At 37.5% G+C, this 23,485-nt stretch overlaps 1 protein-coding gene across 2 annotated transcripts in view; it reads right to left on the minus strand.

Moving 5' to 3' along the window:
* The window catches only part of KCNN2 (potassium calcium-activated channel subfamily N member 2), a 76,187-nt gene that overhangs the window by 49,978 nt on the left and 2,724 nt on the right, over positions 1-23,485 (minus strand). For both annotated transcript variants that reach the window (XR_010069191.1, XM_063321192.1), the window contains exon 4: positions 4,212-4,630. Coding sequence is in view for 1 of the 2 variants with exons in the window: in XM_063321192.1 (XP_063177262.1) it covers positions 4,212-4,630 (419 nt within the window). In the remaining variant the exon portion in view is untranslated. The remainder of the gene's footprint in view (positions 1-4,211; positions 4,631-23,485) is intronic.

Genomic DNA, 23,485 nt, shown 5'->3' on the forward strand with positions numbered 1-23,485 from the left:
ATAATTAGCATTCTGGGAGCCAACAATACAGCCATTAAGGCACTGAGAAAGACACATGTCCTGCCTTAGTTCAGTGTATATCAAGTGATCAGTCAAATGACCATCAAAGCAGTGAAGTCTTTATTCAGATGGTGAATTTGCCTGCCTCAACCCATAACCTGTCTACAGCGTTTTTCTTACGGAGATGGATAATGACGCTTTTTCACGTTACATTCCTCTCTATGAAAGGCGGTGCTTCCAAATCTTCCTTCCCATTCCCAGGACAGCCTTCAATGAGAAAAATCTGACTCCAAATAGAACTACAGCCTCAAAATCAGGCTGTCATTTCAGCAGCAACAGCTTTTGCTGGGCACCCACAATTTCACAGTAAGGACACTGCCTACTGCAACTTCTCCCTTCACTGAGGACACGGAATAGCGTGAGACTGTTTCATCCCCATTTCCAGATTTTAATATTTCTATTAAATCTCATCATTGTCATCTTGTTCCAATTTGGATAGCCAGCTAACTGATTTAATACACTGAAGATACACTAAAACCACTAGTGCAAAGCTTTATGTAAAACTACTATATAACATAAATTAAAGAGCTTGGTGCTAGAATGATGCTGAGAACCATTTAACACCACCAAATTTCATTAAGGTAAATGCCCCCTCATCAAAACAAAGCCACCAGAATGCTGCCTGATTCCTCATTTCTGTTAAATGTATCAAAATTTGTCAGGATTTCATGTATAGTGTCAAGCAGAATAACAAATAATCCTTCTAATGATAACATTTATTTTCAGGATCATTTTGTGTGCATAAAACAGTCTATTCCAACAAACAAATTCCCTCTAGTTAAAACTGAGAAAAAAACCCTGCTTTTAACTACCAAAAAAATCGAAGCCATTAAGATCTCAGGAGACATCTTCTGAGGTCTACAACCTCTACACAGCAGAGAATGGATTCGGCAAGCCATATTTGTCCTTTGCCATGACAAATGGCTATTGTATCTGTCTCCAGCTATACAAGAAGGGATGGTTAGCTTCAGATGGCAGAATGTTAAGAGCATGCTGATGCATGGGGGTTTGGGGTTTTCTTATGACAGCTTTTTTTTAGAAAGGTACTTCTCTATGGGCTATGCATCTACAGGTTTTTGATGGGCTAATTAATAACTGGAATCTAGAGCCAGTTATCATTCATTTGGCAAAATACTTATATATTCCCCCAAGGGTAAATCTGAAGCAAAACACGCAAAATTGGCTGTGCAGCTAGCATGAATGACAAAAATATCTAATTCCCAAAGCCAAAATTTTAGTGGCTTTGAACCATAAAATTAACAATTTTGTTAAATGTGAAGGAACATAATCTTGCACTGGACTCCACTGACTGAAGGCAATTACGCTAAAGACATATTAATCTGATAGTCACTTTGATATTTAACTTGCTTTTAGTTGTGTTTTGTTTCAGTTTTAGAGGAGTCAGTGGCTATCCAGCCTACTGTCCAAACCATTAGAGTCATATTAAGGACTGCAACTGCAAATTAAAGCTGTGGAAAATCCACTACTAGTTTAGCAAACAGTTGAAGAAGATTCAGCCTTGTTTGCAACCCTGAGATCAGTGTGCCAACCAAACCATCCCAGGTTGAGCGACGCAGGACTAACTTCTCTTCTAATGCTGGGGAAAACTGCACTTTTGGAAGACTCTAGTGTCTGCATTTGTGAAAATACGTACTTTACAGCCAGCTAGGCTCTGTGTGATTCAAGGTCTGAGTGTTTTCAAGCCTTGCCAGGTGCAGGGATGAGGAGGAGTGAGGCCCGGGCACTTGACCCAGGCTGGCCAACAGGATTATTTCGTACCATGGACATCACATTCGATATAAATTAGAAAGTTTGCTGCGTAGTTTCTCTCTCTCGATGGCGGTGATCCAGAGAAACTCCTTGCCCCAGTGCCAGACCCCTGAGCCCTTCCCTTCCTTCCGAAGCCGTTGCGCTCGCAGTGTCCGACATTTGCTGTCCCCTGCTGGGAGTGCACAGCTTCCTACTGATAGAATGGGCTGAGTATAATTCTTGTATATCCTATATTAGTATTGGGATCAAAACTGGTTCTTTACTGTTCTTGTTAATTATTAGTCTTATCCTATTAAATCTGTTTATATTTCAACCCTCATGTTTCCTTGTTTTCCCTGGTTCCCCTTCCAGGGTGGGGAGGGGTCCTCGGGTGATAGAATAATTGCCTAAACAACAATAAATTGTTATGGGTTTTCTCAAACCGTAACACCAGCAAATAAACTTCTTCCCAGGATCACAGTGATGCAGAGGTGCCTCGGTTTCTAAAAAGAAATAAAAACTCACAAAATCAAAACTTTGTGATAGTGTTGTCTTCACTCTCTCTGATTGGAAATTGTGTGAGGTAGTCTTTGCTTCTTTTACTTTTAGTATTACTTACACACTACACGTTTCTTGCCATGCCATCTTTATACCAACAAATAAATACGTTTTACAAACGTGTATCAGATGGTAGTTAATATTTTTCAGTAATTTTCACTGTGAGAGGCACAAGTTTTATAAGCTTATTTTAAATGTGCACCTATTAAAAAGTTTGTAACTTAATGACTATTTAATGCTACTTTTTAGTAACCATAATACTACAGATTATCAATCAGTGATATGTAAAACAGTGACGGCAGTGGATGCTGAGGTTACTCAGAGACACTTCACAAGTGACAATTTGGGAAATGCCTGAGTAGACGCTCAAGAATTCCTGAGCAGTAATTCTGTTCAAAGAAAACTGGTGAGGATAGAGGTGAAGAATGTGAAACAAAGAGGAGAGGCTTTGCAGAAGTCAGTTACGTCTGAAATAAAACCACGCTTATTAAAATACAACTATTATACATTGAGTTGGTATTTAGGGTGCTCTGCCTGCTTCCGCTACGGAGAATATTTTGAAACTATAATATGTCACTGTTAACATGGCATTTTCAGAACATTCTTAAATGATTAGTCTTTCCATAACCTGAGGAAACCACATTGACACAAAGCATTTACTGTAACAAACTACGTTCCACAATTCTGTCAATTTTAACAATAAAAACTACAACGTCAACACGATCTCTACACACAGTTTATCAGATCAGCTATTTTACTTTGTAGGAAATTGAGAAGTAATGCAAGGAGTAACTTCCAAAAGTAACATAACCATAACAGTTGGCATGCAATTTAGCTGCTGATTTAAATCAGCTAGCTGTCACAAATAACTCCCCTAAACTGCTTATAAAATGGGCAGACATGGAAAGGAAGATGAAAAACAAAACAGTCAACAACTAGCAGCAGAAATGCCTTAAATATGTTGAAGAACTTCCAGCTTAAGTGAGGAGAATTTCATTCCAGGATCTCTCCCAGGCAATAAATCTTTCATAGAGAATCATCCTAATTGTCTCCTTAGAGTTAACCTATTGCACATTCCTAAGCAATCCTGTCCAATCAGAAGCTCATTTCTTTTTTGTTAAAACTATGTTTGAGAAATTAAATTTCAAGCTGTCAGCACTGATAGCCATTTATTCTGCACCTACACTCGAGTCTGTGGGAGGAGGAGGTTGGAAAACTGGCTGAAATGAATGAAAGCCTGCCTCTCAAATGCACTTTTTCTGGTTTTTAGCAGAAGAAAAAAGAATTATATTACTGTAATTGCTCTGTCTGTTCCCCTTTTTTGATCTTGCCAACTCCTCAATAATATTTTGCACTCCCTTTTTTTTACAGCACAATAAAACTCAAATTAAAAAAAAAAAAAAAACACAACATTTTTCATTGGAATTTTACATAGCTATTTTATCTATCTTAACCTGAATAAATTTAACTTGCAAACAAAATAAATGAAAGCTGATACCAATGCAGAATATCAACAATTATTCTTAAAGACATTTTATGGTGCCTCTCCACCATGTTTTAGCGAACATACCTAAACTTTTATCAAAACACTGAAATCAAATTGCAGTGCTACAGCAAACGGCGTGGCACAGACCTCTCTGCAGAAGTCCTTCAGATTAAAAGGCAAACCATTCCTGACAATCTGTGATACAGAATACAACGCAATCAACACTCAAAATATCAAGGACCTGGAAGCTCCATTCCATTAAATATTTAGGTCCTCTGGATCCAAAACTGAAGAGGCAAAACAAGAGAGAAAAATAGAAAGACAGACAGAAAGAACCAAACAAACAGAACAACCTTACCTTTCACAAGCTCGGACAGTCCATGCAGCAATTATCCATAATGAGATACTAAAAACCAACAGTACAGTTCCTGGACATATTGTCATTAGAGTCTTCATAACAAAACGGGTATTGAAGTTTATCTTATTTAATGCTCCAATGCTTCTAGATGAGGCATCAGTGAAAAGTTTGCTATGCAAAAGCATAACTCTGGCAATAAGATATAGTCTTAAGAACATTGGTATAGATAAAATAATATCCACATCAGCTGTTGTTGTGGATGGAGCGTAAGAAAAGGCGAGCCGGGCTGTCCATGTGAATGTATAGTTCCCAGGTATGGGATGTATAGCACACACCAGTATTTCCAAGCAGATAAAGAAAATACGCTCATAAGTCATGGCTATTCTCCAGTCATCTGCTCCATTGTCCACCATGAACAACTGAAATAATAAAATATAAGGTTAACTTTAGTACATCATTAACACACCTTGTTATAATTCCATTTTAAAATACCATAGTTTTCAGAGCTGCCAATGACCACTAAAAAGAAAATGACATTACTACATCACTATGAAGTGAAACATAACTCTGGTTATGACAAAAATATTTTTTTTCATGCACTATTTTTAAAGCTGTATATGAAACTAAATTTTCACATATTATTTAATAAGAATTCCTCATATTTTCTGATCATTTCTGATAGATAGATAGATAGATAGATAGATAGATAGATAGATAGATAGATAGATAGAAAAAATCTCTGGATTAATTAAGCCTTGTCCCTTCAGAATCAATTGCTTACTCTAAATTCATAAAATTGTGAAAAATTTAAGAAAGTGTTTTCAGAATGGACATCTAAATTACAAATTGAAAATACTTTCTAAGATGCAATGTTAAGCCTGCCCTACTGCATATTCATGCATCAGCCACGGAGATATTACAGCTTCTGTAGAACTATCCAAGCTTTCTTCAGGCTTCAAGCACCAATGTAGGACGCAAAACCAGGTAAGGCACCGTACAAAGACTCAAAAAGATACCTCATGGTGAAAATCTAAAAAGCAAAGGCCAGCAAATATCAGAGTAGCCCAGGCAGGCAAATGATGTCCACTAGTGGCTGAAAATTAAATGCACGTGTTGGTTCTTGCACAATCAATGCCTTCAGTTTGCCACACAGGAATAAAGGTTACTAAAACGTTTTCACACTGTTTAGTAAATGATGTTCCTGATGACTTACTAAATAAATATTTAATCAAACAGTATTTGTCACTAGTAGAGAGTAGTGGTATGCAAGAAGTTGCAAATAGGCAACTTTTCAAAAAGGAACATAACCCAAAATGACAAAGAAGATACAACCTCAGCGACAGGAGGCTGTATCTTCTTTGTCATTTCATCTCATCACTTCAACTACAGTTCAAATCTAAACAAGGCTGATCAGTAAACAGGTAAGAGGAAATAAAAGTACTCTTGAAGGATTTTTGAAATTAGATTATTCAAAAACAATGGCTGAGAAGGAAAAGTACACAAAAAATGCACTCCTCAATGCAAGAAAAGTATTTTCAGCATGCTACACATCATATACACAGCCAAAAACCCAACTACTCATCTGCATTGCTATTTGCCCCTTTCCATCTTTCAAGAGAATAAAAATAAAAGCCTGATCTCTCTTTGTATGTTTTTAGAGACTGAAAACACATGCTACATCCTCCTCCCAATGCATTCAGTTTGTCTTTCAGAAAATTCCTCCAGTCTTTTGTTTAGAAAAGTTACAACAACAAATTAACTTTATTGTAATTGAACTGATACTAAAAGAAATAAAGAAGTTAACCTTAGTAAGAAACAAAACAAACAAATTTCTGTATGCATGGACCTGTTTTTCATCCCTTTATATTTTTTCCCTCCATCTTACTGTATTGGGTGTCGGTGACAAGGTTTTAGTATTGGGTGGGCTGCAGCGGCGATGTCTGCGAGAAGAGGTCAGGGGCTGCTCTGCAATGGCCCCCCGCAGGACGTAACTGAGCTCACCAGTGAAGCTGGTGGTCCTTTTGTGAAAGAATATTTAAGAAAGGGCAAAATGCTGCCTAGGCATTAAGGAGTGAGGGAAAAAGGGCGTGAGAAACAACCCTAGAAACGCTAAGGTCAGAGAAGAAGAAGGGGAAGGAGGGCCTCCAGGCACTGGAACAGGGATAACTCTGCAGCCCATGAAGAGGACCATGGAGAAGACCCACACTGGAGCAGTGGAAAAGGGTGAGGAGGAAGGAGCAGCAGAGAGGAACTGTCGTGGACTGACTCCCATTCCCCATATCCCCCGTGCCACTCATGGGTGGAAAGAGAGAGGAGTTGGGAATGAAGGAAAGCTCTTGAGCCTGGGAAGAGGGCAGCAGGGCAAGGTATTTTAGTTTTTGCCTTTGTTTCTCACCATCCTACTCTACTTTTAACTGGCAATAAATTAAATTAAGTTTCCCCAAGCTGAGCCTGTTTTGACAGTAATGGTAATTGGTAAGGGATCTCCCCATCTCTACCTCAGCTCACTAACTTTTTCATCTTATTTTGTCTCCTTGTCCTGTTGAGGAGGGAGAGTGAGAGGGCTGGGTGGGGGTCTGGCAGCTGGCCAAGGTCAAGCCACCACACTTACGTATAGTTCCTCCCTCCACTGCAATACTATTGAAAACAAAGAAAGATGGTGTTGAATTAAGCTAAAGAAACACTCAGTGGATTCAAGGTATGCAACATAAGCACACGCACTTTCTTTTACCAGTGGTCATTTTGCAAACTTCTCATACTAGATACGTGAATTGACACCGGAAGGCCAATTTAAGTATGTATGTATGTATGTATATATTACCAAAAAAGTGCTGGTTTGCATTTAGCAAATGTACTATTTGGTATTAAGGGCCAAACTTTGAACATACAGTAAGGCTTAAGTGCATTTGATTCTTGTGATTAGCCTGTAAATGCTGTCAGTCACATCACGGAAGTGCTAAATGAGTTATGAAGGGGTTCAGGTATTTAGAACACCGAGAATACAGATGTATAGTAACCAGCTTGACTGAAAAAGAGATAATATCAAATATCTCAAGTGCTGTGTGGGTTTTCAAAGGAAAGAATAAATTAACAACACAGTTAAATATTTCCATTCTCAGATACATATCAAATACATGTCAAACTGGCAGTATTTTAAAATTTCTTTTAAAATCTGATGAAAAAAGTAATGGTATTTTGTCCTCCCTTTTTACCTACCATCTTCACAGATTTCAAAAAGAATTCTATATGCAGAAAGGCAATTCAAGAAAAATGATACCTTAAGCACTGATTCAATTTAAAAGATGAGAATAGAAGAATGTTGAGTTAAACTTAGGTATTAAAATTTCATCTCACAATTTTCATAGAAGAAATTGCTATTTAATCATTGAGTTTTTAAAAAACTTTAAGATGTAATTATGGAATACATACTTGCTAACATATTCACCTGTCAGCAGAAAAAATCCTAACATGCTACAAAGAAAGAAGTTTCTCAGTAGTTCTCAGTGGAACGGGTTATGTTTGCAGATCCCTATCAACTTCTCTTGACCTCAGCTGTGCCAATTTCTTCTAAGGAAAATAATATTTTAAAGTGATAATATCTTCAGCTACTATATAATGACATTTAGGAGGTGAAAACATGGAAAGTAGAAAACACCAGAAGTTACAAAGGACCACAGATCCAGTACAAACATTTCTGTTTCATAAAAATATTAACATTTCAAAATCATATTTATGAGGAGGATTTCCTTACAATTCTACATCTCTAAATTCAAACTATGATGGATATCAAACACTCTGGAACAAATACAGGTATCTAAAACGGGCTGTGAATAACAATTAAATTGGGACTTGCTGAAATGACACAGAAATTAGTACAGGATTTCAGGCACACTTTATATACTTGCAATTATGCAATGTACTAAATGCAACTTTCACTTTTAATTTGGAAGATACAGAGGTATTTGTGTCGGCCTGCGTGCTTGGCTAGGTACATTTTCCGGTTCGGAAAGCAAGGAAGGTAAATGAATGAAGAAGAGAGAGAACAGCTGAACAGCACAATTTAAAGTATACACTCTCTCAGCTGCTTTCAGCCAATCCTGTTATAATAACCATGCATTAATTTCAAGATACTACTTCCTCATTTGAACAGAGAATGATGCTAGCAATAAAAAGAGAACACAATGAAAGAGTGAGCAAACTCTTCCTATAGAACCGATTCCTGAGCTGCACAGAGAAGGCTAAACTCCAGTCAAGGTCAAAGATGTTATGCCTGTTCATAGCTTTCAAATTTCTTCAAATTATTCAGTGTTGAAATCTAATGCAAGTACTTCATCAGTGTTCTGCAAGGTTCTTCAAATAAAGAACTCTCATATACCTTTACCAAGTCTGCACTCTGTAAGAAAAATTTTGAAGTTATTTTTACCTGAAATTATGTAATGTATTTCCATCATGTTGTATGTAAACGTAATACATAAATCAATCTTTCACTTCAAATAAACTTGATATTTTTAATGCCACACAGTAAAAACATGAAATAAACATAACATAGATATTTATATAGGTATGCATATATCTACATAACACTTTGTTAAATTTGTGTAACACCAGATCAGAAAAAGAGAAACACATTCAAAGTAAACAGATTGCACACAATGGCAACTTAGATCAGAGACTCCCTGAAGCTACTTAAAACAAAAGGAGAGAAGTTAATTTTGTAAATCATTAGTATACCAAAACAGATTCATAGCAGCCTATCAGAGGGTGTTGGTGAATGCAAAGAACAAGGATACTAGCCATTTCTGAAAATGCCTTTACAATCCGGGTAAAAGACCAAATCAGAAAACTGTATCACTACCTTGCTGTAATACTGTGGGGATATGCTAACACAGGAGTAAAAAGGAAGCAATAAACAGTGATAAAGTAGCACCAGCTGTACTCCTGGAAGCATTCCTTGCAGAAGGGGAATCAACTGTGCTCACAAACATACTCCTGCAATTCTTGAATTTAAAAATCCAAATTTAAAATGGTTAAATACTGGAGTGACTTAAATCTTACAAAAGAACTGATGGGACTATGATTCAGAGTAGCAAAATATAGCCTCTGGAGCTGCTGATTTACCAAAATTTTTGATCAGACATTTTTCAATAGTCTGTAGTCCCCAAAATATCATGTATACAACCAAAAAGAACCTTATGGTACTCAAAGAGGACGAAGACACTGATTTTATCTCACTACTTCAAGCAGCCTAGTTATTGTCCCACAGCACCTTATTAAGTATGCAAATGATTTAAAACCATATAGTGGTGGGAGATATAGATCTCAAGCCTTTAACACAGTTCCCCCTAACTAGGGGATGAAAAAGACCTTCTCCTGTCATCAGAAGGCACATAATCATACGGTTTGTAAGTTATCTAAAATCCTGTCCTTGACCCTGCAGCCTGCAGGAGTTCCTGCTGTACTCCTTATCCTAAATACAACGCCACAGAGCAGAGACGTTCATGGATTTAAGTCATATGGAAAGTCATGAGGCATCAAACACCCTCTGCATGCAAAGCACAGAAGGCAAAGAACACGTTTTTCATAAAATCACATGAGGGCTCAGCTATCTTATATTTTCTAGAATGTTTCTGGCATCCAGAGTTAGAACTAAACTTTCTGGCAGATCATTAGAAATTTGTCCACAAGGTCTTGTGGATATAGCTAGCTACCAAATGAAACATGCTTAGTTCATTCAAATAGGGAAGCTAGACTGCTCTATCACTTATTATACATGGATACATGCATAAGCCCCCCCGCCCAGCTACAAAAATGCCAATTTAAACAGAGGATTGTAAAAGTCTGGTACTTAGCTTCAGCACAAAAATGATTATTTGCATAGTATATTTATTTAAATTTGGCATCTCTGTGCAAAATGAGCTTTTCATAGTTATTGATATTTTGCTATAAACACTGTCTACATCAATGCATGTAAAGAAAACAACTTGTTAATGTGTGCTGGTGGATAAGCAGGCTCAAAATGCCTCTCTCAAAGACTGCATTTAAACCTTACCATCTCAGCAAGGGGTGCGGAAAAGAGGCTTAGACCATTTATAGCCGTTGTGAACCATATTTTCAGAAGTGCAGCATCAAAACCTTCACATTAAAATACATCTGAATAATACACCTTAGTTACTTTGGCAGGCAGCACATAACCACTACCATTTCAAAAAACAAATATGTGTTAAACAACATTTACCTGGTTTGTTTATGTCTTTTTTTAACCCCCATCCCTTAGATCATCATAAAAAACCTAACCCAAATACTCCATGAGATTTTTTACAACGAAAGGACATTTATGATCACATAAACTAAATTCTAAATTCTGCCTAAGCACACAAAGTTAAACTCTGCCTACCCACATTTCCCCGCTTTTTTAAATCCCGTAATGACAGTACTCTTTTTAGCTTTCTCTCTCCAAAGATATTCAGAGGCATTGCTCAATATTTTTAAATGGTACTGGCCAGATTTTCACCTCCATCTTTCATTTCAAACTGTGAAATAGCTTAACCCCCCGACAGCCTAGAATGCCAAAAGACCACTAGAGGATTCAGCAATTGCTGAGACATACATAATTTCTTTTTATATAGGTCTCTCCATATACATATATGTGCTCCAGGGACTCAAGGAACGTGAGATGCTCCTAAAAATGCCGTTCTTTCTACCCAGTAACTTGCTATGCACATAATAGTGTTAAGAACTGATATTCGAGGACTACAAAGGAAAAAAAAAGGCCATTCCAAGATATCAAGATTTCTTTCACAACAGTACGGAGAAGAAGAACCCCCCGAGGAAAGTTTAATTATGCACTGAACTAAGAAATCATCAAAGCTTATAAAAATATTAAAAAAAAATCAAAAGAATTAGATAATTAACTCATTATTATTAATAGAAAGGGATGATTTTTTAAAAAAAATATTAATAACAAAACAAAAGATTTTTTTCACTTCCATGATTAAAAAGATATTTCACAATACAATCTCCTAATTTAATTTAGTTTGGACGCTTGCTGGAAGAATCACAGCTGAGTTTCCTCAGATCTGTAATCAACAGGGACATACTTAGCTATATGAAATTTTATGAACCTTTGAACCAAATCAGAGGTCCAGAAACAGAAATCCACCACTCAGTTACTATATTTATTTCAGATACTCAGTAGACCCACCAGTAAGTGACTGAATTAGATGACTGAATCAGGGGTCTCTGCAAAGTCAATGTCCATGACAGGTATTTCTTCATTTTAACAATATTCTTAATTTAACAGCTATTTCATTATACCAAAGTATCAGATCCTCTCCAGCTGCTTAAAACACAATGCGAATAAGGTCCTTAATTTACCACATGTAGAAGGCTTCCATCCAGCACCAGCAGCTCCCAAAAGCTCTTGTGACTGCAGTCGACAGTCAAAAATGGTCTCCAAGCAGATACAGAAGGAGCATGACATAATAAAGCTCTGAATATCACTTCAGTGCAAGAAGAATAACAGAGAAGAAACAGTTGAGACAGATCTGCATAAACATGCAAAACAGGAAAATGGGACCAGTTCACTAAAAGGCATTAATCTTGTTTAATACTATTTATTATTATGTCATTTAAAAAGCAGGGAAAAAAATAACAAAGAAAATAAAAAGAATATGTACATTATTATATTACAGATATATTTACTAGAGAAGGCACTGGGTGACCCAGAGCAATCCAGAATAGCGGCTTCATAAAACTGACGGAGATGGAATGAAAAAGACTGGTTTTCAACCACAGGTTTTTTCCCCTCAAGAACCTAAGGACTGAGCAAGTTTATTGGGATGTAGCCAGCCCTTAGGAAACATTTCAGCACCTAACCTAACCTAACCTAACCTAACCACACCACAACTTGTTCATAACTCAGCTTGCTGGTCTGCGCTGGCTCACTCTCCTGCTAAGAGAATGCAGCAGGACATGAGCTATAGCAGCTTTATTTCGTGTAAATGGGAAAGTTGCAAAGAAATAGTGAACGAATTGCGTAGGTTCCCTTTGCACTTTCACAAATACAAACAAATGACCACACTGAGCGAACTACCATGCTAATAAAATAATCACAAAACGTGAAAAAAAAATCTCTTTGAAAACTTCTTGGGTCTTCTAGGTTTGCTACAACTACTACGCTGATCTTGGCAGTGTGGGGATGGAACCGCTGATTTCAAAGTTAGGGATTAATTTAGTTTTGCACTGAAGCAGCAGTTCCAAAACTTTGTATATGAACAACACAGCACACCTTGCTGCAAAATAACTGTGCTATTTTATAGAACTAATTTTTAGAATGTATTTTTTAAGAAAACTAGTGGTCTATGTTATATTTTTCCCCATTTCAAGTACCTCAGAAATAAAGTAATTCTGATTCTACAACCTTTTTGCAGAAGAAAAACTCACTGAGGAGAACAATCTACATTTCAATATTTTTATGGTGTTAATTTTGAATTATTATTTTACAATTCTTCACTTAGGATTTGTTTTTCTTCATTCAGTACTAAAAATAATTTGTTCCACAGATCACTGCACGAAGAAATGCCATCTCCCAAAACGGCTGCCATCTGCCACTGTTCCCAGTGCGAGAGAAGCCTCACTCTCTTCAGGGATGATCAGCTTCATTACTCCTAGGAAAACTGGAACCAATTAAAGAAAGGATGTATTTTCTGAACAAATTGCCAATATTTTTGCAAGTGAATATGGGAAACACAAGTTAAAGGAAGAAACACCAAATCTGAAGCTAGACAAAATGAGCTAACTCATTCATTCTGCCAAAGGACTACACCAGTGACTCTAAATTTAGGAACTTGATTTTAAGGAATGACTGGTAGCAACACATCATATACACAAGAATTTGTCTTCTCAGTTCTTCCTTTAGTGTTTACTTACTACATACATACTTTTGGTATTTCGGAAAGTTTGTGTGTTTGTGTTTGTTTTTAAATTGTGTAAATATTTATTTAACTGACAATGGATGAATACACATCAGCACCACAGGAATTATAAAGTCGCTGTAGTGTTTTCACTGTCTCAGAAACACACTTAAACTCAGAACTTCATTGAAGGATATGTTCAAAATAACTCCAAATACAGAAATACAAAATCTAAGTATTTAAGTGCTGTCCTGAAGCATGACCACTTAAATACGGGAAACTAACAATCAGGCAGCAGGAAAAGCAGAGTGGAGTTTGATGTGCTGGTGTATTTAAAAATCCTAATAAACATAGCCGTGCACTAATGATAAGTGTGTAGAGGCATTCCTGCAAGCACTGCCCCTGTAATTCACCCTGGCAAGTAAAACTGGGAGGGAGCATCAATAAAGCAGCTGCTATTCAGTTAGTACCTGTTACTCCTGAAGGCTTAAAGTGGTCTTCCAGCTAAATGATATAGCAGATAAAGTTTTCAAACTGCTTCAAAGATTAAGTTAAAATATGCTTAAGCAGGGCAACTTTCAACATCAGGTTAAATAAACATAGACACAAGTTTTTTTAGGTAAAATACTGTTTTACACAATCACTACTAATTATGACTGCAGCTGCTTCCTCAGAAAAAAACTCCAAAAAACTCCCGCAAAACCCAAATCCCAGCATATTCCGTCAAACACCTCTTAGTTCTTGTTGCTGTCCCATTCATTATTTGAACGTTACAGCTTCATCAAATCTGTCTAGTTTACAGCAGCTCTCTCAGCTAAAACATGCTCTGTCCTCAAACCTATTGTTTTTTTAAATTCTGCAAACCAAATACATGAAACAAGTTTGCACTGAGTGCTGCCAACCCCCTTATCTTCCTTGTTTTAAAGACAAAATTGCTATTCAATATGGTTTAGATAGCGTTCTTTTCACAACCATTATGCTGAGTGGGACAGTCCATGGCAGCAAAAAGCCATGTCCAGCAGTTAACACACTTACCAGCCACAACATAATACATACAAAAGTCACAGCTGAAACACAAGAATTATTAATTTTGGATGAGCTGACATCTCTGATCACAGGCTGGATATAAAAAACCTGTTCATCTTTTTTATTTTCCTTCCAAGTGCCAAATGGCAGGGGAAAAGAATGGTCTGCCAGCTTACAGCCACACCGCTAAATCTCTCATCTGGCTCCGCTGCATCCCATTCTGTTGCTGGGAGGTAGACAAATGTCTATTCATATACGGCTGCACCTAAAGATGGAGAACCCACCACTTTCCTTAGCTGACAACAAAATCTGGAAAACAGATTGGCCATGGGTAGTCTATCAATTTTTTTTTTCTTGCACATTTTGCTATTAAACTAACATAAAGCTATATGGAAGCTGAACTGGGAATCCATCAGGCCCACCACTGGTCCATCCTACTGCATAAAGATTTGGTTGTTCTAAATTATCCTACTGCAGAAATCATAACAGAATGCAAGTTACTGGCTTTTACCATGAAGCCCAAACCCAAATGAGAAAAAAAGGAGGGGGTAGTCTTAGTGCGAAGCCACTTTACCCGTGACATGATTCAGATGAGGATCGTGTTCAGTAGCAGCTGTCACGGGATACCTTTTCAGCTGTACTGGAATTCTGGGACAAGAATTTCTCCTGTATCAGCCCATTCCCTATGCAGAGCCCAAGAACAACTCTTGTGCAGTATCCTACAAAGAAATCCACAATCAAAGGAACCCTCTACAATCTGTGTGTGGTAGCTGCACAGCCAAAACTGAATTTTACAGCTACTGCAGCAAGCAGCTTCCTGGGCAAAGGAAAAGTGGGTAAAGAGCATCCTTAGCTCATTCAATAAAAAAAAGTCTGTTCAAGAGTTTCTAAGTGTTCTTGAAAAGATATTTACTAATGACAAAGGTGTTAATAATGACAAAGGTTCAAATCCTTAGCACATAATGAGGATGCTCTAAACTGAAAGGCTCTAAAGAACGCGCTAATTTAGACATATAAATACAGATTCTCCTCTGAAGTCAAAACACACCTCAAATGTGCATAGCTGGTGTAAAAATGGTAACTAATGTTGTATCAGAAAAGTAGTAAGAATACTTTTTATGAGAATGTCATTAAACCTAGGTGCTATCAGTGAACACTCAGTAATCATTATTGCTAGTTGTATTTACTTTGTGTTTCAGGTAGGAAACAATTTCTTTTGTGCTTCCTAGCCACACCTGAACATTCAGTCTTTCTCCAGTTTCACAGCGTGAAATCAGAGCTCTATGCATGTGAATGTTATGGATGCAAGGTACAGACTGAATCAGTTACTGTGCAATTTTTATTTTTAATTAAAGACATGCCTTATTCCCTGGCTGCAACAGATCTTATTCTTAAAAGCATAGCAACCATCACAAAACAAGAAATACCATTCGCCACCTGGGATGAAGCTTTGTTTTGTTAAGAGACTGAAGATGAATCATTGCTTCATAATGCATTATTCTAGTGAAAGACACTGCGGTCGGAGGTCAGCGGCAGGGCAGGTGTGAATGTCTGCATACACCTGTAGTAATGCTACACACGTTGCAGTGCTAGGAAAGCTGGAATAAACAATTGTAACAGGAATAAAATGCTTCATAAAGATTCTCAGCAGTATTTTGTTAGGATGTACTGTGGAGAGCTGTATTCATTTTATGAGCAGTGTTTGGGACATCCGCTAAAGCAGGCAGATAATTCTTGAAAATTATAGGTATAGCTGGATGGCAACAACAGTGTCTTATTTACATGACAAATGACTGATCTGAGCATAAGACTACAAGATAGCAAGCTTGAGCTTCAAACATAGTTACAAAGCCCTCCCCCAGATTGTTTCCACAGCACTTGAACTCTTGGTCTCAGTGTTCCCTTGTGTAAAAACATCATTTAAATGACAGGAAAAAAATGTGAGGATTCATCCAGGTAATTCTCATTGACAATGAAAACTACAATATAAATGCTTGTTATACATGCATTTCTGTCTTTACAGGCTATCTTACACCTACCATCAAACCACAGAACTGATGTATAACTGTTTATGGAAGACACACAGCTACACTAAATTGCTATAAGCAACAATATTTATTGCAGACTACAGGTAAGAAAGCTCAGGAAACTCTTTACCCACAGGTGACAATAAAATCTATTTTTTATTTCAAATATGCTCTTTTACAAGCAAAAGCTCTTCCTCTGTCTCTGATATCTTCTTCTGAATACCCCCACTCAGTATCAAGCTACGTCCCTTCCCACAGACACATCCTTACCAGCAGCAGTGATTTTGCAAGGCAAATTATACTTAAGAGTTACACCAGTACAGCTTTTTAACTCTCTGTTTATGACGTTCGTGGCTCCTTCAGTCTTCAGTAACTTTGTGATATGTCTTCAATTAGAATTCAATAAACAATTCTGTTGGTCAATCACATAACATAGAACACAGCTCTCCCCCATTCAACAGGATAGCTCTAGAGCAAAAACATGCATAAAAGTTTTGCTGAGTGGGGTTTTCTTTTAATAAAAATGTGTCTTTACAGAAAAAAGCAACCCAGAGCAAATTACTCTTAAAAAGACTAAGAGTAGTGATTTTAAAATATAAAGATATTTAAGGCCTACCCTTTGGTTTTACTATATATGGAATTCACAGGGGTACTTCCATCTGTCATGAAAAGGTTTAGTATTTTCTCGAAAGGAATTTAATTCTGAAAGGTCAAAATGAATGAGATAAAGAAGCACCTTAGAAGATGCACAACATCCCATCCCTCTTCGGAATTCATCCCTCTTCATTCCTTCACGGAGTATCTAACATTCACACCCTTTTGTTTTTAAAATGTCAATATAAAACTATGTTTATTAAGGACTGTTTTCACACAGATGAAGGAGCACAATTGCAGGGAATGTTCAAGAGCGAAAAGCTGAATGAACCAGTAAGTTAAAAATGTGTGATTCACAGCAACTACATTAAGACAGTATCATATGAAATATTTATGTATGTTATTAACTGAGCATTTTCAGTTGCAAAGGCCTGGGTTCAGATACACCAGTTTAAACGACAAAATGTTCATGTTTTACCACGCCCTTTACACAAGAATTCTTTCTAAGCTGTAAAACATGTTCTCATGACAACCTCTTCTGATCTTCTGATAGCTGTAAGAAGAAATTACTTAATGTTGCTTTCACTAAAATAATGGGACAAAGTGAATTTACACAACTTCATTAAAAATACATCGTTACACATAGGCATTTCTCATACTACATTTTTAATGGAAGTTTTTCCATTCACATTTTTCAATGTAATATAGTTTATGTTATTTTTTTTTTAAAAGAACGAAAAAAATTATATTAAATTCTAATTTTTTTGTGTTGTCCTGATGTGTAATTTTTTTCTACCGAACAGAGCTGTGGAAAATTCCTCACAAAATTATGTTTTTCTGCATACTTTACAGCTCATTTTCAGTTAATAAAAGAAACTTTGTACAATGACCAATACATCCAGCTTACCTGAAAGCTAATTACCAGATCAATTACAGCCTCTTCTCTTAGGGTTAATTTACGCCTTAAAAGAAGCTTCATAGGCTCAGAGCAGTCATTCATCCTCTAGTAAGGGAGCGTGACAACAACTTTCATCATCAAATCAAGGGTGAAAACAACTGACTGAAGTTGCATAGAAGGTTCCACACAGCTTTTTAATTCTCCCAAGTCCTAAGCGGCAGCCATTCCTGTTCTGATCTTTGTTCAAAACGGACCACAAATATGTCTCAAATCAAATTCAAAGCCCAGAATACTACATTTAGTAGATCACACACAAACCAGAACCAGAATCACACGAGCGTTCATCTACGCTTCTCAGTCTTGGCAAACTTTCGCTTAAAACTCAAGCAAACCAGAGCTGCAGTGAAGTACCTGACGGAATTTTCTGATTTGAAGTCCCCACAGTTGAAGCATCTGCATGTACAGTACTTTCACGTTAAGATGTCCATGCAGAATGCCTCCAAGTATCTCTGTTTATTTCAGCTATGTTACACAATTTATACAAATCCAGAACCTGATCTCTGGTTACAAACGTTCTCCTCAAGAAGAAAGGGCAATAACATACCTTCTCACACTTCATTATGCACTACTATGTCTTGATAAACTTCTAACAGCGTCATTACAAAATGCTCAGAACAATGGTGCATATGAATAGATAACCCTAGGTATGGCCAGGCCAACCATCCAGTGTCCCGACCATTAGGTACAACCTCCTATGTTTTAATGGAGCCTGTTGGAAATAGAGGCATCTTCTATGTGTAGCTTTAATGCAAACGGCCTCAGATGCTGACCAATCTTAACAGATTTTCTAGCCCACCTTCTGTGCCGTATGCATTACAGTGCTGCATTTCAGAGACACAGGGCATCCGTAACTTTTCCTAGGTCAACAGGTTCTGCAGATATAATCTATCAAAAATGTACTGAATGGAATTAAAACTAAGTATTTTCACGAAAATACTCTGAAGTGTTAGTTTGACAGATAGGGTGTTAATTTGACATATATGATGTCCTTGGATTCCTACAGATTTTCTCCTATTCAATACACATATGGAATGCTCTGTTTAATACATATATGAAACGTGTATTAAACTTCATTGGTAGAAGAGAATTTTCGAGTCTGTACATGAAGTTACTGTATCCTGGATCAAAACTGCTACATAATAAGTTTTGTTGTTGCCTGATCCGAGGCCTACTAAAATAAACAGAAAAAAAAATCACTACTCAACAAGCTTCAGATAAGAATAGAATTATCACTCAAAGTTTATTTCTTGATTTTCACCTGTTATTCAACAGACTGGCTCTCTGTGGTCTTAATCTAACTCATTTATTTCTGCAGCAGAAGATTTACAGTCTGTGTGTGCAATCCCTGATGCTTTAATATATCTAAACAAAGGCAAGTTAGACTCAGCACAGAGTCAACAGATTCCCAACAAGACAGCCAATGAGATGGACATGTACCACCCCAGTGAAGGCATAACAATAATATAGATTTAAAAAAATAAATAATTTGGCCTGCAGAATACCCATTACTTTTTATGACAGAAAACTGTAATGGGAGTTTTAACTTCTTATTTGTTCACGAGTGCAAATTTTTTACTGCACAACTTTTCACTGATGCCAATAAGATAATGAAACTCCCGAAAACAGTGTTTACTACTGTCATGAGTTATGCCATTTATTTGTACAATAAACAGGTCAAGATATGTATTTGTTACCATTCTTTGCTGTCTCCTGATAGTGCCTGTTCAATTTCGTCCAGTTTTCAGAAACAAGGAAAAGAAGAAAAGATTCCTGATTCTTCAGCAAGATATTTGGGCTCTCAGCTGTGATAACTCTCCATAAAGTCAATGAAGACTGAAAGTGTTTCAGTCCAAATCCATCAGTAGCACATTATATTCCCTCCACTTCGGAACCATCTAGGGACTGAAGGTGCTTTTTCCCTGGAGCCCTGTGAGGCTCTGCTTTGAAAGCAATGGCTTAACCTTAACCTTGAAGTTTGCAAGACTTTCCACTGGGCGTTCTACCTAAGTATGAACTAGCAATACATTTTAGAATTGGTTAGAAATCTCAACTGACGTACCAAAAAAATGAACATTTCTATGCACTTTTACCAAACAACAACAATTTTCATGTTTCTGCATGAGTGAGAGCATCTGTCTCAGGGAAAAGGAAATGAGGTCCAGATTCTGTGCAGGAGAACACAGGTTAGCATTACTCAGGTTACTAATATTATTCAGGGCAGGCAACAGAAGGGCGATGTTTATCTACAGAAGGGATATACTGAGCAGTCCAGCATCAGAGGAAAAGTGTTCCAGTGGATATATTCATCCAGCGACCACCATCTCCCAAGAAAATACCAGGCTATGGTGGAATGCCCAACAAAAGACACTAAAGACCTACTGGCAACCTCAGGGAATTTTTATTTTAATCCTTTGCTCTGAGTAACACAAGAAAGTGCCAGTAGAACTTCAGAACTGCACACTTAAGCATTTATCTTTCCAGCAGTACTAGGAGAGACTTTTTCAATAAAAGTAGAAAAACTGAAGCTTTACCGTGCGACCTGCCCCCCAAAACTTTCTTAAATTCCACTTTATTTATTGATCTAACAGCAAATTCCACTAGAGCAATGTGGAATGAAACAACAAGTTGTCTAGGAACGACGATTTTAACTGTGTTCCATGCTGCTGCTTTAATTATGTAAAACAGTATTAAGTAACGAACTGTTTATGCATGAAGTGGATAATTTATACATCAAAAATTATTATGATAATTGGATCATGCTATCTTCTTATCTCTTCCCTCCTCCACCTCTTCAAACTCTCAACTGGAGTAATAGTCAGAGAAATACCTGTTCTAGGCTGGGGTAATGATGAATTACATTTTTCCCACTGATCTTCCAAACACAAGGCAATTGCTCTGAAGAACTGAATCAACAACCACACAAGCTTCGGCAGAGAGCACTGGATGTTTCATTATCTCCCAAGTGTGACAGGCTTAACAGCATTATAGGCATGACAACAATGGACCAAAAAGAGAACACATAGATTTGGGGTTGTCACTATCCTCAACTCCAACATCGTTACTGTTGTTCATTAAGGTTTTTTTCTAGAAGGGAGGGGGGGGATGTGAAGGAAACTTGCTTGTAATTTGTATCGTCTTTTCTAGAAATGACAATGTAAACTATGAATTATCATTTAAACACAGCTGGTTTCATCTGACTTTTATTATACTCTTAACACTAACTCACATTTATTAAATCTAATAACAGCTTACTCTTTATTCTTAGAGTTATACAGAATAACCAATACACTGCGATCACTGAAAACCTATGTGATGAAAATATTTTAACATTTCCAGCGTTTCACAAGACTACGTAGCATCCATACAGTTATCCTTGCCTAAACCCTAAACGCCTAAATCTCCCTTCTGGAGACTTTGGTCTGTCAGAGGCCGAGTTCTGGGCAAGTTCCAGGGATTCAAACACAAACCCGTGTGTCTGTTGGGGTTTGAAACCATCCCCGGGGGGATGGATGTGCGGGCGGGCGGCGGGGGAGGCACCGGGCGGGAGCTGTCTGCGGTGCTGAAAAGGCGGCGGCGGAAAACGCCCCACCCCCGAGGGGCTGGAGGTGCTCCAGCTCCGCCACCGCACACCAGCCCCGCACACCAACCCCGGTCTAGCCACGGGAAGGGACGAAAAAGAAAACTCCGTTGTCTCACGTCCATATAGCGCACTCAACTCCTGGGAAGAATCCCTACAAGTCTTTATAAACTTCCCTTCCAACTCCCTTAAAATGTTCAGCAAGTCTGGGACAGGCAAGCTCTAGAGTTTGGTTTAACTGACTGGATGACTGTTTTCAAAGCAAAACAGATGGGCAAGGTCATTTCAATGGAAAGACTGGAGTCATCTGCTATGCTGCTAGGCATTGCCCCATAGACTTGCTTGCAGCATGGCTGTTTGGACTTCCAACCAATAAATCAAGGTCAAAGACTACTGAAAAGAACGAAAAAGCTGATTTCCATTTGCAGGCATTTTAGGTCACCTGGAGTTTCCAAATATTAAATCTGCAATCAGTCATAATTACTCAACTGTCATCTTTTTATTTCCCAATATGTTTTGTCTCATGCTTTGTAGAAAAACCTACTTATGTTTAGGTTGGCTTGCTTCCACCAGAATATGAAACATACCACACCGCAAGCAGAATACACTGACCTTCATCTGTTCTATAGAATAATTTCTCTTCCCTCAATGAATTCCTGCATATTTACATTAAACCAACTGTTAAAGTCTAAGTATACTTCAGAGAATGATTAGAAAGGAACGTCCAAACTTGATCAGGATTGACAAATAGCTGGTGCAAACAGTCCTCCAGGACACAACCAACCATCTGTGGGCATGATTCTACAGACATGATTCATTCTACTGCACATAGCAGGATCTCCGCCAGAATTAAAGGCATGTGCCTTCAAAAACCAGTCAGCTTTTAAGATTATTTTAAAAACAGCATTTTCTCTTGCCTGGAGAAGATACCTTATGTTCCTAAGCCAAAGAATTTTAAAGGTTCTGCTCATTTTCAGATATCAAGTGTAACATACATTTACGATCATAGACGGACGTAAATTTTGCTCTGCATGTTCATATTTTTTAAAAGTCAAGTTTGTGTGCAAAACCAGACTGTGCCTAAATTAAAAAGCTATCAGATATCTAATAGCTAAGGGTAGTGCTATGCCCTTTACTTCTAACAAGGTCCTTGAAAAAGAGAACTTCCTTTTCCCTTTCAACATGAATGACGGAGCCCCTTGAAGCTGCAGCTCACTCCAGGCCCTGCCATGACTGTTGCAGTTTTCGGTGTCTCTCAGACTAAAACATAGGGTATTGCTGTTTTACGGGCAGGTATATTCACGTTCTGTACTGTCACGCAGCACTGAAAACTACACTAACCTTGATTAAGCCAGATGATTGCTTAACTCCTTCCACATAGTTGCATACATGAGGAAGTTCTTTAAAACGATCAATAAAAAAAAACAAAACCAAAACCAAATTACAGCTTTAGTTTTTTAAGATTGTTTCTTCTGAGCTGTAACACATTCCTAAGGGAATGAAAATTTGTAACTATTTACCTGGCAAAAACCCCAACTGAATCTTGGAGTAACTACTGAGTATAAGATGATGCACGCAGGGACCTATAATTATTTGGCTATCTTGCATAAAATTTTCCATTTGAAGTTTCTGGAAAATGCATAGAGTAATTCAAATGTTTACAGAGATTTTTTTTCAGCTTTGCTCTTCATGCCTCAAGCACCACTTGTGGGAAGATAGATCAGAAAAGAGGGCTCCCACATTGCAGCAGCACTACTTATTTATTTCAATATGGATAAAGAAACCTATTCATCAGTACTCCAGTAGTTTATAGAGATGCTCTTTCACTAGAACACTTGTTTATTGAGTACAATATCATTAAACAGCTTTCAATATCTTTGATATTAATGCAGAGAAACTGGGTTCTGAGCCAGGAATAGAAGTTTTGCATGTGCAAGTACTGCACAGTAGGATCCAATTTGGCAAAGAGTCTTCAGTAACATTATACTTCTCTAACATTACCCTAAGTAGGAGACTATGGTACCATTTCACATTGAAACTACAGCATTCATTTGCACAGAAGCAGGGTACTATACAATTTTTTTTATTTTTTTTTTTACTCATTGGTACCTGTGGAAAAGTCTTCTTTGCCCTTGAAAGCTGTCATTTCAGCTTGTAGCTCAAGGTATCTTTAACTAATC

Source organism: Chroicocephalus ridibundus, chromosome Z (genome assembly GCF_963924245.1).
Source record: "Chroicocephalus ridibundus chromosome Z, bChrRid1.1, whole genome shotgun sequence".
NCBI lineage: Eukaryota > Metazoa > Chordata > Aves > Charadriiformes > Laridae > Chroicocephalus > Chroicocephalus ridibundus.